The following is a 14,084-nucleotide window of genomic DNA, read 5'->3' as shown; positions in this document are numbered from 1 at the left end:
TGTCCAGAGGTTTATCTAGCCCTCAACATGATGGCTTTGTGTGCATCTCACAGGCCTGTGATAATCCAGACCATTGTTAAATACAAGAGCTAACAGAGGCCTGTGATAACTTAGACTGTTGTTAGATAGAGAGGCTAACACCTAAACAAATGCATGATCCTGTAGTTTGACACAACCCCAACTAGCCGAACTTTAGTGATCTGTCAGTATTCCAGAAGTGAATCTGGATCAAAGAGCAAGGAAGGAAAACTGAAAAAAAAAAAAGGTTTTTTTAACATTTCCTCTCCCAGTCTTGCAACATGAAGCAATTTCACTGGAAAGCTAAACCAAAGCTATCTGTACTCAGAATAAACACAACAAATAATGTCTTCATCATCATACCTGCTGTCTCTGCTAAAGAGCATAAACCACTGAAACACATATCCTGCAAAAGGTAAAATCAATCTCACCTGACTTTGGTCATGTAAATAATGTCACTTAAACCAAGATAGTTTTTTCTACATCTTTTAGGCAGAGAAAGATAACTGTGCACAACTTTGAAATATACTTTTGAACAACAACCCCCTTTCATATCACCTGCAACTCATCTTGCATTATGAGATGACTTGTAGCTCTTGGAGTTAGCTTTGATTTTTACACGGCTGAGGTGAGGTGATATGAGTCCCAGCACAAGCAACCAGAGGCAAAGCATCTCTTAAAACAGTTTTGTTTTGTAGCTGAATTTTAACAGTGCTGTAGAAGTCATTCAGGTCACACCTAGCCAGGAAACCTGTAGAAAAGGACGACTGACATCTGAGTCATCTCCCTCACCAACTCCAGAACCTCAGCTGGCTTTTGTCTGCATGTTACAGAGGCTTGCCATGGCCCCCTTGGACAGGTTAGACTAAGGGGGCTTCAGAAGTTTCTCCAGCTAAGCTGAAGTTAAGCTACATTCTTGCAGGTTTTTCTAGAAGAACAGCTACTAATTAATTAATACATGGTAATGTATTGGCTAAAGCCAATGGACACTTATTTTCATCCATACTCCTGGCAGTGTTGACCCCTGTTGTAAAAACTACATTTAATTTTTCAATTAATTCCATTTTTAATTCATGATAAGCCCTATGAAAATAAATACACTGAAAATAATTACCTTTTGCAGCATTTCCTGCCTTCGCTTGGTAATGAGTTTCTGGTGAAGCTTTTGCTTTTCTTGTTTCAAATCCTGATCAAATTTCTGTTTAACAAAATTAATTTCAGCCTCAGCGCGGTCCAGCAGCATTCCCAAATGACTTTCAGGGAGATGACCTGCTCTGTAACAACAGTATTTGTAGCCTGTTAGCCTAAATTCTTAAGAGCAAAAGGATATGTGAGGCAATTAGTACCATAATACGGCTCAACAAAGTAGACAAACAGAATGATGTCTGTTTCTTTAGCAGTGGTACCTGGGAGGATCAAACAAGCAAGTGGATAACTGGACAATCTCAAGAGATGAGTGTAGAATTGTGAGGCAGTTTGTGAAGGTAGAGTGAAGGCGTATGAAGATGGAACAGGAAGAAGAAAGGAAGGGAAGGCAAGTGCAAACCCAATTTCATATCAGTTAGCAGTGTAAGCAATATTCAAATGAGACATTTTAAACCTTATATATTATTCTAAATATTTATGGTTTTCATTTAATGCTTCTGGAATGCAATTTTAGATGTCGCTTATAACTCCTTTGCCTCATTAGAAGTAATTTTCTCTTTAAAGTATGTAACCTAATCAAGCAAAAACAATAATAAGATATTTTAAATACACAAAGCAATCATATCAACAAACGCATTGATATTCAGATTTTCTATTACATTTACATCAGAACAATTACAAAAATTTCAAAATAATAGCAAAATACAATAATCTGAAAGAGTAAATTGTCAATCTTAAGACCACAGTACTTTCAAATGGAAGTTCAAGACTATAGTCTACCTCCAGTTGCTAAAGTATTGTGCTGGTTTGGGCTGAAGTGGAGTTAACTTTCTTCACAGTGGCTAGTGTGGGGGTATGTTTAGTATTTGTGCAGAGCACAGGGTTGATAATGCAGAGATGATTTTGTTGTTGCTGAGCAGAGCTCACACAGAGCCAAGGCCTTTGCTGCTCCCCATCCTGCCACACTGGTGAGGGAGCTGGGGGTGCATGGGAGATTGGGAGGAGAGACAGCTGGGACAGGTGATCCCAACTGACCAAAGGGATATTCCATACCATATGACATCATGCTCAATATATAGAGTGGGAGGAAGAAGAAGGAAGGGAGGGACATCTGGTGTGATGGTGTCTGTCTTCCCAAGAAACCATTACACGTGATGGTCCCTGCTGTCCTGGAGATGGATAAACACCTCCTGCCTGTGGGAAGCAGTGAATTCATTCTTTGTCTTGCTCTGCTTATGTGTGCAGCTTTAGCTTTCTCTATTAAACTGTCTTTATCTCAACTCATGAGTTTTTCTAGCTTTTACCCTTCTGATTTTCTCCCCCATCCCCTTGGTGGAGGAGTGAGTGAGCAGTTGCGTGGTTCTTGGCTGCTGGCTGAGGTTAAACCACGACAAGTACTTAATATCAAAGAGAAAACAAGATTCCAACGGTGCCTGCAACAGTTAGAAAAAACTCCCTCTCCACAAACTCAAACAGAATTTCAGAGACGACTTGCTATTCACTAGGAATTCCCCAAATCTTTCTCATTCAACAGAAGAATAAGACAACATCATAATTCAGACCAGGCTGTTGGACATTTGTGAGTCATAATTTTTATTAAACACAGTGGACTTCCAAAATGTGGTGTTGGAAAGGTCAACATGAAACTTTTAGTTGAAAGCACCAATTCCTGACCTGAACCTGGATGTTAGTCAAATACTTGTAGTTTACCTATCCAATCCCCATTTTTCCAAAGACATGGACATTACACACAGAGCCAGGATTCGGATGAATCCTGGGGTTCTAAGGTCCCATTCCAGCATGATACCTGGCCCAATTCATAAACTACAGTAGCAACTAAATGCAGTTAGCTAGGCCTCCCTGAGAAAGGAGAGTCCCATTTTGGTTAATCAGGATTTGTTGATAATCTGACAACTTAATTCCAACTAAAATCCTCAAAATAAAAGCAAAAATAAATAAAGCAGAAGATTAATGCATTAGCTTGTGTGCAGCCACTGCAGTGTGACTATGGTGGTCAGATTCCACAATTCACACCTCTCCATCTACTGCTCAAGCATCCACACATATCTGAGCTAGCCACAAAACATCATCCCCTATATAATGACTGTGCTGGATAGAAATCCAGATATTCTTTATCACACAGTTTTGTCAACCAGACAGAGCCTCCTTTTGCAGAGCTTTTCTATCTATTGCATTTCTTTAATCTTCTGCAAAGAAGATTAAAATACCTCTCAGTATTTTGAAAGCAATCCCCCATGCATCGTTCTTGGCCAAGTAATTTTTGTCTTGAAACTAATCTACGTTAAAATTCAGTATTATGTCAAAAAAACACCAACAGCACTAAATTTTAGCCCATATTTGGTAACTCTTAAGTCTTGCCCCTACTTTTTGATCAAACCCAAGGCAAAAGGTAAGTGAATAAAAGGTAGATTTATTATGGTGAGGAAAGATAATAACCAAGATATTATTTTTAACATCTTCATTCCCTCTTGTACTGAGGAAATAAACCCAAGCTTGCTGCATCCAATTAAAATCCCTGTCCAGAGCAGTGAGAAGGCTCTGCAATAGGAGAAGATAGATGTGCTGGAACCACACAGCACACAAAATTCTGGTGAACAAGAAAATAATTGAGATATTTACCTTTCCATCTTATTAATGAGACTTGGTATCTGGGCTGCTGCTGCATTTATAAGAGCAGAGACTTGAGAATCCCTTAACTGTATCTTACTAATAAGATACTTTCTGTAAGAAAATCTTCTATTCAGATGATACTTCTTGCTAGCTTGCAAAAAATCCATTAGCTCTTCAATGTCACCCTACAGGAAAGAATGTGAATAAATATATTTCATTAGATGTAATGCCAATTTTGGTTAGCACCTCTGAGTATCAGACTAGATTTCTTCATTAACATTGTTAAAAATTCTTGCAAGCCAAAAAAAAAAAAAAAAGCTTCTATCAAATAACTCTAATGGTCATGTTAAATGATTACTGATATTTTAACAAACCAAAACAAATCGTGTGCTGAGCTTTGGGCCTGAATACCTCAGTATTGTGTGTACTCTCCTGAATATTTAGTGCACCTCCTGAGAGCCCTGAGTCAAAGGCTGCTTGATTTGAGTACTCCCAAACTCAATACACATACAACCCTACTAGTCTTAGTAGAACTGTTCCTGCTAACAGCTATCCACAGGCTGAAAGGTCTTCTTGAATTGGGACCTGAACACAGCAAGTGATCAGTAACAGCAGTAAGTGGCATGTGTCCTCCTTTCTTTTTTCCTTTACAATGATTACATAGAGGGTTGATTTCAAAGCCAAAAATAACTCTTCCACCTATGTCCAGTGCAGCATGGGGAAAGCAAAGCCTGTTGCACACAGGCTGGCTTAGAAGTTCCTCCTAACAGAGGGAACAGGAGGAGTTGAGATACCTACCAGTGGGTCTGGCAGAGATCAGAGGCAGGCACACAGTGGTCTGTAGCAGACATTCTACCAGCATCAAATAGCCAAGCCAAAGTCTGATAGTTACATGATCCATGACTGAGCAGCCAAAACATTGTCAAAACTATTTTTCACTTGCTCTACCTCTCTGAGCTGGCTGCTAAGCTATCTTTTGCACAATTACTTGCTGCACCTACCTCTGATAGTGGCCCATGTGTAGCCTCTGTGTACTAAATCATGCATCAGGTTTTAGGATTGGGCCTTACATGTTTTGACACCTGCTTTCCAGATGTTGCTTTTTAACCTCCAGGCCCTGAACCTCTAGGACCACAACAATCATATTCTGCCTTAAGAAGCGTCCAGAAGAACAATTCCCAGAATTTTTGGAATCTAGAACACTAACTTTCAACATAAATAGAGTAAAAAAAACATAAATCCACAAACCCTTGAGGAAACATTTCAAGCTATTCTGCTGCAAGAGGCTTACTGAAAACAAAACCAAAGTCCTGAACATCAGCACCCCTGGACCACATAACTCAACCCCTCAAAGTACAAAACCATAGTGCTTCAGACACACCACAATTTCAATAATCTGCATATTTGGACTGGGGACTCAGTACATTTTCTGAAGTATGTAACAGCACTTGATGCCTTGAGGGGTTTGAAAATGTGCATATGCCTCCATATACACTTGTGTACATGTTTAGATGTGCCTAATATTGGCACTATAATTTTAAAAATACCTCCTAAGAAAATTAGTTATAAAAGTGATAATATTTATCCTGAAACATTTCTCAAAAGTTACGGTAGGTTTGTATTCTGTCATTAGATTAGGAATGGAGTTATCATCCCATTACCTGTATTTTAGAGTAACCTTCCACTAATGTTTTAGCTGCTTCCAACTTCAGTTCTCCCTTTAAAGCACAGTTTGCTATCTGTGTAAAAAAGATACTGTGGAGCTCCTTTCTCTGGATAACAGCCAGCTGTCTATGAGCCTTTGCAAAATATTCCTCCTGCTTTACCAGAAGAAATCTCTTCAGGTGCTCCTGCTCCAGTCTGTGAAGTCTATCCAGAAGACTCCTGTATTCCACAGCAGGCTGCAGAGAAGAGAGAAATATTTGTATCTGAAGGGATTTTCAGTATTGAACATATTTTCAAGCACCAGTGCTACTAGCTCATGTATATTTTCTGCACACTGTGATTACTGTCATTTCAGTTTTGAATGAAGACTAATATTAAATCAGTGAACACGTCTCATAGTTCTCACCTGATTGGAATGACAGGGCTGTATATCTGTCAGTCTTTAATCCAGATACCACTTTCAAGGCATAATGAAGTCTTTTTAGAATACATATTTAAGATAAATGATAATAAACCATCACAAAATTTGACACAAAGCCTATATATATACGAAATTAATTTCTTAGGTTTCATTAATCCTGAAATCCTATCAGAATTGAATAGACTCATATAAAGCACAACAAGCATAATTTTAAAAACAATACAAATTAGGGAAAAAACCCTGTTCTACTACAAATCTCTCTAAAAGTTCTTATTATTGGTGACCTACTTTAACTATCAGTTTCTACAAATTAATCCAGGAACATAATTTTAGAGTTACAACAATGGACTAGAATTAAATGGCAATTAATTTAAAAGCTTCTCTGCAAGAAATCCTTTCTCATAGTTCTCTAGTAAGACTTACATATTCATAGTCTTAATCTCAGATGGCACAAAGTCATTACAGAATCAAAACACACTCACCCCACAGAGCAAAAAATGCTCCTTATGCCAGCAGAGCTATCTAACAGTCACTACATTGGTCTTCTGAATTTCACACCAATTATCCGAGGAGAACTGTCCTCTGCAGCTCAGTGCTCAGTCCCAAGGGACACACTGCAGGCAGCAAATAATTAATAAAAGAGGCACAAAGTATAAATTCTGTGTTTTGGCTGAGCAGAGGAAGAGGTTATTGATCCAGCTGCTTTTCACAAAGACATGGAAGACTGGAGCAAATTTTTTTCCATGGAGAGCTGGACTGGTGACCCAGGTTCCATATCCAGCTAGTGACTAGCTATGAAATCCTGGGTAACGAAACTTACCCATTCAGAGAGAGATCTTTGAATTCAAGTGACACACATAAGCACTAAGCTTTTGTTCTAAACTTGAAAAGAATCATACTCTGCCTTAAATCTCTTATCTACTATCCAGTGTCTCTTTCCAAGAGAAGTCCACTCCCTAATCTGCCTAAAATACAGATGGTTCTGCTTGCCTTCACTCAGTTTGGAGGGAAATCAGCCTTTGATTGTGTTTATTTTCTCATTTTCTTCAAAATAAGAACATAAATATTGGAAACTTTTTACCTAAACTGTAAGGTTTATGATGCAAGGAGTTTGTTCAGCTCTGAATGTGCAAAATACTTTAGAGAGTGCCTGACTGGCAAACTCAGAAACTGCTGCAGTAAAATACAATAAATAAAAATACACCACTTTGCAATAGTTTAAGTGACTATAAAAAACCCCAGAGGGTAATGACGATTCTTTGTTTTTAGGTGACACAGATTCTCTTGAGATAAATTAATTTCCTGGTGAATAAAACACAATTTCTTAATAATAACTACCCTAATTACGACATCAGAATTTTTGAACACATTTAAATTGCAGATCTTTGTCTTAACTTTTCAAAGAAGACAACTCAGCCATTCTAGCCTAAAAGAGAAATCATCTACATAAAACTACATATCATGCAAAACATCTTGATTTTATACCAGATTTACCTTTTCATTAATCTTCTTCATTAATTCCTCAGCCTCTTCATTTGCAGCTCTTGCTTTTTGGCAGTGAGTCTCCATTTCCTTCCTTGTTTCCAGATCACATTCAGCTGTTAAAGCTACCATCTTCCTCTCATACTCCTCTTGAATCTCCTTCTCCATGACAAGAAACCTCTTTTTGAAAATTGAACTTATCCTCTTCTCCACATGAGGAAAGAGAGTGTGACTTAAGACCATGTTCTTCAGCATCATAGCAATCACTTCCTTACATATCTGTGTTCGATATGTCTCCAGATCAACATCTGCCCGTGTCAGGCTGGCAACCTCCAAGCTGTAGAAAGGTAATCAGGACTGTTAAAATGGCAGATGATAGGGAATTTCTATCAGAAAATGAGGATGTCTAGAGGCATTCCATACTGGGTACTGAAATGGCAGTCAGACAAGTGCAGGAGTATCACACCAGGCTGGATGAGCCTTAAGCAACTGTTCTGGTGGATGTTGTCCCTGCCTAGGGCAGTGGGTTGGGACTAGATGATCTCTTAGGTCCATTCCAACCCCTTAACATTCTATGATTCATTCTATCATGGCATATAAGTTAATAACCATGATAGCAATCATTCATTAAAAAGCAGGGTGAGTCAACTTATACTACAGCAGCTTTAATGAAATACGTCCATCCTCGCGTTGCCATTTCAGACAGAAAAAGACAAAGCTGTTTTTAAAAATAAAACTCAAAATATTATCTCATACAAAAGCCAATAGAAATGCCCTCTCCCCACTTCCAAACCCAAAATCCAATATCTCTGTCGGGGAGCAGATGAAGTGGGTATCTGAAGAGACTACAAATTTCACTGACTTTGTGAAACAATTCTAAAATCACTGACCCATCTAGATTGATATACCACTTTTTATGTTCTGTGCTGGTGTACTCCCTTCTTTGCAGGGAAGAAGGGACAGTTTTGATTATGTGCTGATAGAAATAAATTAAAATAGCTGACCTCTGTCTCTCATGAACATTAACAGAGTTCTAGAAAAGAGATTAAAACCAGATGGAAATAGAAGGGATTACTAAATGCATTAAATGTCATGTTGCATATGAATACATTCTCATTTATCTCTAGAGTTAATTAAATTGCAATTATAATTATTCTAATTTCATATACCTCGTAGCTTCTCCAAATTCTATACCTTTGCCTATTCTGAACTCAATTTAACATTAGAAATTTAGATAAGTCTTGCCCCCACGTGTCAAATTACATGAACACACAGCACTGTATGCTTCTGTGTGTAGATTACGTACACACAAATTTCCTCATGACCAACAAAACACAGTTTTAGGAACTCAAATCCATTCGTTTTTTCACCTGGGCTAAAGTTTTGGCTTAATTTTTCCACAGATTGTAGAATAAACGTCAAATCCATAGCAAAGATCTTGGGAAGATCATCAAGAGAGTAGAATGATACTACATTCAGAATGATACGTATCAAAGCATGCAAATCTGGAAACACTCCACCTTTTTGTCAAACTCTCCTTTTCTTATGCTAAATCAGTGACATATTATTATCATGCCTCTCAGATAACACAAGAGATGTATTTTCCCCATCTAGAAATCAATGGGATGGAATTAAGTTGTTTTCTTACAATGACTCAAATACTTGAATTATTTCAGAGACATTAGCTTAAACTATGATAATCTATCTCAGATTTTTCTGTTGCAGTCTCTCAAAACCACAAAAACACACTACTGATGGCCATACTCATCTTGGTGATCTGCTGCAGGCTTGGCTGGCTGCAGCTACAAAACCTCCTTCAGTTCATCCCCTCTTCCTTCCATACAGGAATTCCTGCAGTTAAAACATCTCATGCCTGAAACATTCCTCACAGGAATCTGAAGATCCTGTAAGAGCTTGTATGTGCTATAATGTCCCCAAGACAACATGACCATCCAGCTTCCCTGCGCTGTGTACAGATGGAAATTGAAGGACAACACCCAACAGCCTTCTTGGGTGATGTTCACCTACATTCATGGTCAAGTGCCCCAGGGTGTTGATCTGCTCCCTCTGCTTGTGGGAGTCCTACTCATGGAATCACAGAAACGTTCAGGTTGGAAGGGACCACAATGGATCATCTAGTCCAACCTTCCTGCTCAAGCAGAGCCATCCTAGAGCACATGGCTCAGGATTGCATCCAGGTGATTCTTGAATATCTCCGGTAAGGGAGAATCCACAACGTCTCTGGGCAATCTGTCCCAGTGCTCAGTGACTTGCACAGTAAAGAAGTACTTCCTCATATTCAGGTGGAACATCTTGTGCATACATTTCTGCCTATTACCTCTCATTTTATTGGTTTGCACCACTGAGAAGAGCCTGGCTCTATCTTCTTGGCAACCCCTCTTAAGATACATTAATGAGGTCCCTTCTCAGTCATCTCTTCTCAAGACTGAACAGGCCGAACTCCCTCAGTGCTTCCTCCTAAGTGAGGTGCTCCAGTCCCTTAATCATTTTCACTGCCCTCCAGCTCTAGGAGCTCCATGTCCCTCTTGTACTGAGGAACCGGAACTGGACACAGTACTCAGGCGTGGCCTCACATGGGCTGAGTAGAGGCAGGATCACCTCCCTTGACCTGCTAGCAATACTTTTCTTAAAGCTTTTTCTCACTTCAGGACAGTGGGGCAGCCACGGAAGACAGGTGATGGCAGGATCAAGGCAACAGGATGGTGAAACAACACAGCAACTACTTCAAAGAGACAGCACAGATGTGCATTTTAAATCATTTTGTTTATAGTCCTTGGACTTTTGCTGACACAGCTGGCTACTGCTAAGCTGTTTATTTATGACAACTTGAAAAATAAGCATTTCAGTGTTGTGAAAATGCATTTAAATAAAAACAAGGATCCAGAAAATGGGAGCCTTATGCTGTAACATTTCCCTAATGACTGCCAGGTGGTAATAGGAGGTTTGCCTTCAGAGATTCACCAATTCATTATTAGCCACCAGATTGATTTTTCTGTTCTACTTCCTACTTTAAGCTCAGCAGCTCTGATTTAATCGATGTGTATCTGTCTTCTGTGAGAAACACCTCATCCTGGTTTTCCAGCATCCCCTAACAGAGAACTAAACAACACTTTAATTAATTGTTTCACTTGATAATTCCTCTAAGATCTAAGAATGGTCACCTCATCCTCAACTTGAATTTGATTAGTTTCAACTTCCAACGCTCTTTGTTTGCTGGAACAACAAGTACCTTTGTAATTATTTTTATGTTCTTCATGCATGAACTGATAGGGTTAGTAGGTGCTGGGACCACCATCTTTCTCACTGAGATGTGAAAGACTAAATTCTTCATCTCTCTCTGGAAAGCAACATTTCACAGCTCTACCACATTGACAGATAGTCCATAACACATCATTTATTCCCTATCATGGATTAAAAAAAATTAAGCCATTCCTCACACACCTCAATTGTTACTCTTCCAGTCTTCTTCAGCAGTGATCCCAAGAATGAAAGCCAAAACCAAACACCATCACAACATTTCTCATTATTCTCCCCTCAGTCTTCCAACAACATTTCTTCCTATTTACTGCAAGTCATTACAGACTCAACTTGATTTCATTTTGAGCAAGATTCCCATCTTTTTCTTGACCACAAGAACTACAGCACCCAAATAACTCCATATGAGGAGCAATAAGGGTAGTTAACCTGATACTGGTGTGTCAGCAAGTGAGTAATGAGGCTGCTAAGATCCCAGGTGTATGTAACCTGCAACTCTCTTCATTTTCCTGACAGCATGTCTGTGAAGGTGGCAATAAAAGACAAGAAGCACATGAACTGTTCCACCAATCCAAGGGTAACAGTATGGAGAAAAAGTAAGCCACAGGTCACATCCTGGAAGACAGCAGCCAGATCATTAGCTTTTTCCAGTGGCAGTTGAAGGCTGCATCTGTAAAAAGTTGAAATCTACCTTCCATGTGATGTGCTCTGCTTCTGGTCTGTGATCTCCACACAACAGCCATCAGAACTGAGACAAGCTCATCACAAGCACCACAAACTTTGCTTCAAGCTCTTACTCCAAATAGAGAGGTTGAGGGCAGCCCTAACACACTGCATCAGTAAGTCTTGGTGCCTTAAACACCAACAGTCTGTTCAACACATGAATTCTGTACATGTAATAAACCAAAAGCTTTCATTTGGTTTCATTTATGTCCATCAGAAGAACAATGTTTACATTCATACAGGTTAAATGTGCAATGTTTTGTGCCATGTAGAGAAAAAAATTGCTAGTTTGATACTCTGTCTCCTGAAGCCAAGGTACATTTAATAAGTTCCTTTAAGTGTTCTGTGCTCTGCTTCTTCTGGCAACTGATGTTAAAAAAGTCTCATCTCACTTCCTGAGCATATTCAGCATCATAGAAACATGAAAGCCAGTGAAGTACAAGTAGCTGATGTCAACCTATTGATGAAAAAAATCAAAGCTTCTTTCTGCTGGACAAAGCATGCAGAGGAAGGATGAGGACAGTACAGAGGGTAGGTGGCATAAAGGGGTGGGGAAAGGAAAGGTGAACAGACACATAGAGAATGAAACTGCAAACAGCAAGTGTAGACTTTTCACTCACTTGAAGAGGATTTAAAGATCTGTCAGAGAAGACTTGGAAGGGGAGAATCCCAGATGCCAAACACAGAGAAGGAGACAAGGTGCCTGAGCAACAGATGCCCTCCAAGGACCTAATAAAAGAATACAAGAAAGCAGCTAGGGTCAGGAAAGCAACTATAGTTAAGTTTAAGCACAACACACCACACAGAAAAAAAGGAAGCCTCCCATTAACTGCCAAGTATTTGTGTCTTTAAGTCTTATTATTCAAATTACAAGCCCACAGAGGGAATTTTTGAACAGAAGAATTAATAGCTCTGAATTTAATAGTCCTAAAAATAACTAATGGCTTTCCAACACATTTCTAGAACTAATTCTGAGTTCACAAAGATAAGAAACTACTGCGACACAACTTTCTGAAGTCTAAAAGGGAGAGAAACATCAAACAAATTCCCCTTTAGTGACATTTTCTCAACTAAACAGAAAAACCTGTTATTTTCAGAAGGCTCATCTCTCATCTGCCAGTGGTAGCCAATTAGTACCATACATATTACAACAGGATCCAGAGGAGACTGGAGCTCATGGTAGCAGTTTCTGCAAAAGCATCGCTTCATAATACACAATGCTCCCAAAGAACATGTCATTTAGGGTGGTGAGGAAGGAAAAAGAAGGACAGAACCCAAGTGTTATGGCCTGTTTTGCCTTTTCACACTTCACAGAAGTGAAGATGGAGAAAGGGTCAGACAAGGAGAATCACACAGCCAGAAACCAGTACCTGCAGTGCTGGTTTTAGTAACAGTAAGCAAAGAAAGCCAATTCAAGTATAATCAGAGATCTTCAGCTGCTGATGTGGTTTGTCTCCCAAATCATCCATTTATTGTGGGATCAGTAATACAGTACCAGTAAGTTGGGCTGTGTTTTGGAGTATTTTTTCTGGTTTTTTTTTGGATCAGTTTGTTTGTTGTGTTTTGCTGTTATTGTTTTTTTAAAGTACTATGTCAATGTGGACCTTCCTCTCTTCAGCCTCTCCCTCCCTTTTTTTTTTTTTTCCCTTCCTCTGCTTCCCATGCTCTCCTGCTGGGTCTGGTCACAACAGAGACTGCAAACAATTCAGGGCAGTGATTTACACAAGCTGCAGCATGACAAGGTACAAACCTTTGCAGGAGACCAAAACTGTGCTAAAGTAGAAGCAGAAGTAGTTGCATTAGGTCTCAAAGACCACCAACAACTACTGACTGCCCAAACCCAAATTATTCAGCCCTCCTGTGCTGGAGTGGGATGTGTTGCCTTTCCCTGGTCTCTGCCTGCAGCCAGGCCCTGTTAGCAGAGGTCTGAAGATGCTACACCAGGAGCTGTACTGGCCTGCAGCCAGCTCTGTAGAGGGGGAGTTCATCCATCAGTCCTGTGACACACAGCCAAGCATAAACTCAGCACAGACCACACACAGGAGCCTACAGAGAATACAGGACATCATGTCAGTAAATAAAATTGCTAAGAAAGGTACGTGAAGATTATCTAAGGATGCTTTCACATGGATGAGCCACAGGTTAAGTTTAGCTTTCCAGAAGAAGTCAGAATGCTGACAAAACCAGAAATAGGATTCCTATGACATACAGTAAAATAATAATGAAAATAATAATAATTAAAAACCCATCCCAAATTGAATGAGATGATAAATTGAGCTGAGAGATCAGTCAGAAAATAAAAAGACTCAGGAAACCCTGCTAAAAGTCTAAGCACTAGATTTGGCAGCAATTTCACTATCAAATTTGCTTAACTATCCACAGTAATATAAAGAGAGTAAAGATATTTAAATTCTTACATTAATCCGTTCAGAAAGCATTTTAAAAATCCTGCATTTAAGAGACTGAGAACCTCTGCACTGACTGCAGAAAACACAAGATCTGATAAATAAGAACCTTCAGAATACCAGTTTTAAAGCCACAGCTACCTACAATACAGTTGTTGCAACAGAGCTCAGAAAAAGGTTATTTCACTGAAAAATGATGATGCAAAAAGAGTGTAAAAAAGACTCCAGTCCTGCTTCCTGTGAAGTCATCACGTATTTTAACACTGATTTCAAAAGCACCAACTTCAGCTTGGATATTAATAAAAGTATAAATAAAT

At 39.2% G+C, this 14,084-nt stretch overlaps 1 protein-coding gene across 1 annotated transcript in view; it reads right to left on the bottom strand.

Annotated features, from left to right (window-relative positions):
* Window positions 1-14,084, bottom strand: part of EVC2 (Ellis van Creveld syndrome 2) — a 55,744-nt gene that overhangs the window by 21,173 nt on the left and 20,487 nt on the right. Inside the window, exons 9-12 of the mRNA XM_009077059.1 lie at window positions 7,376-7,700; window positions 5,457-5,696; window positions 3,805-3,980; window positions 1,133-1,292 (exon numbers count right to left, since the gene is read on the bottom strand). Of these exons, the coding sequence (XP_009075307.1) occupies window positions 1,133-1,292; window positions 3,805-3,980; window positions 5,457-5,696; window positions 7,376-7,700 (901 nt within the window). The remainder of the gene's footprint in view (window positions 1-1,132; window positions 1,293-3,804; window positions 3,981-5,456; window positions 5,697-7,375; window positions 7,701-14,084) is intronic.

This window comes from Acanthisitta chloris, unplaced genomic scaffold (assembly GCF_000695815.1).
Source record: "Acanthisitta chloris isolate BGI_N310 unplaced genomic scaffold, ASM69581v1 scaffold9126, whole genome shotgun sequence".
In the NCBI taxonomy this organism is placed as follows: domain Eukaryota; kingdom Metazoa; phylum Chordata; class Aves; order Passeriformes; family Acanthisittidae; genus Acanthisitta; species Acanthisitta chloris.
The sequence above is the reverse complement of the archived record's forward strand: the minus strand, read 5'-3'. Positions and strand labels throughout refer to the sequence as shown.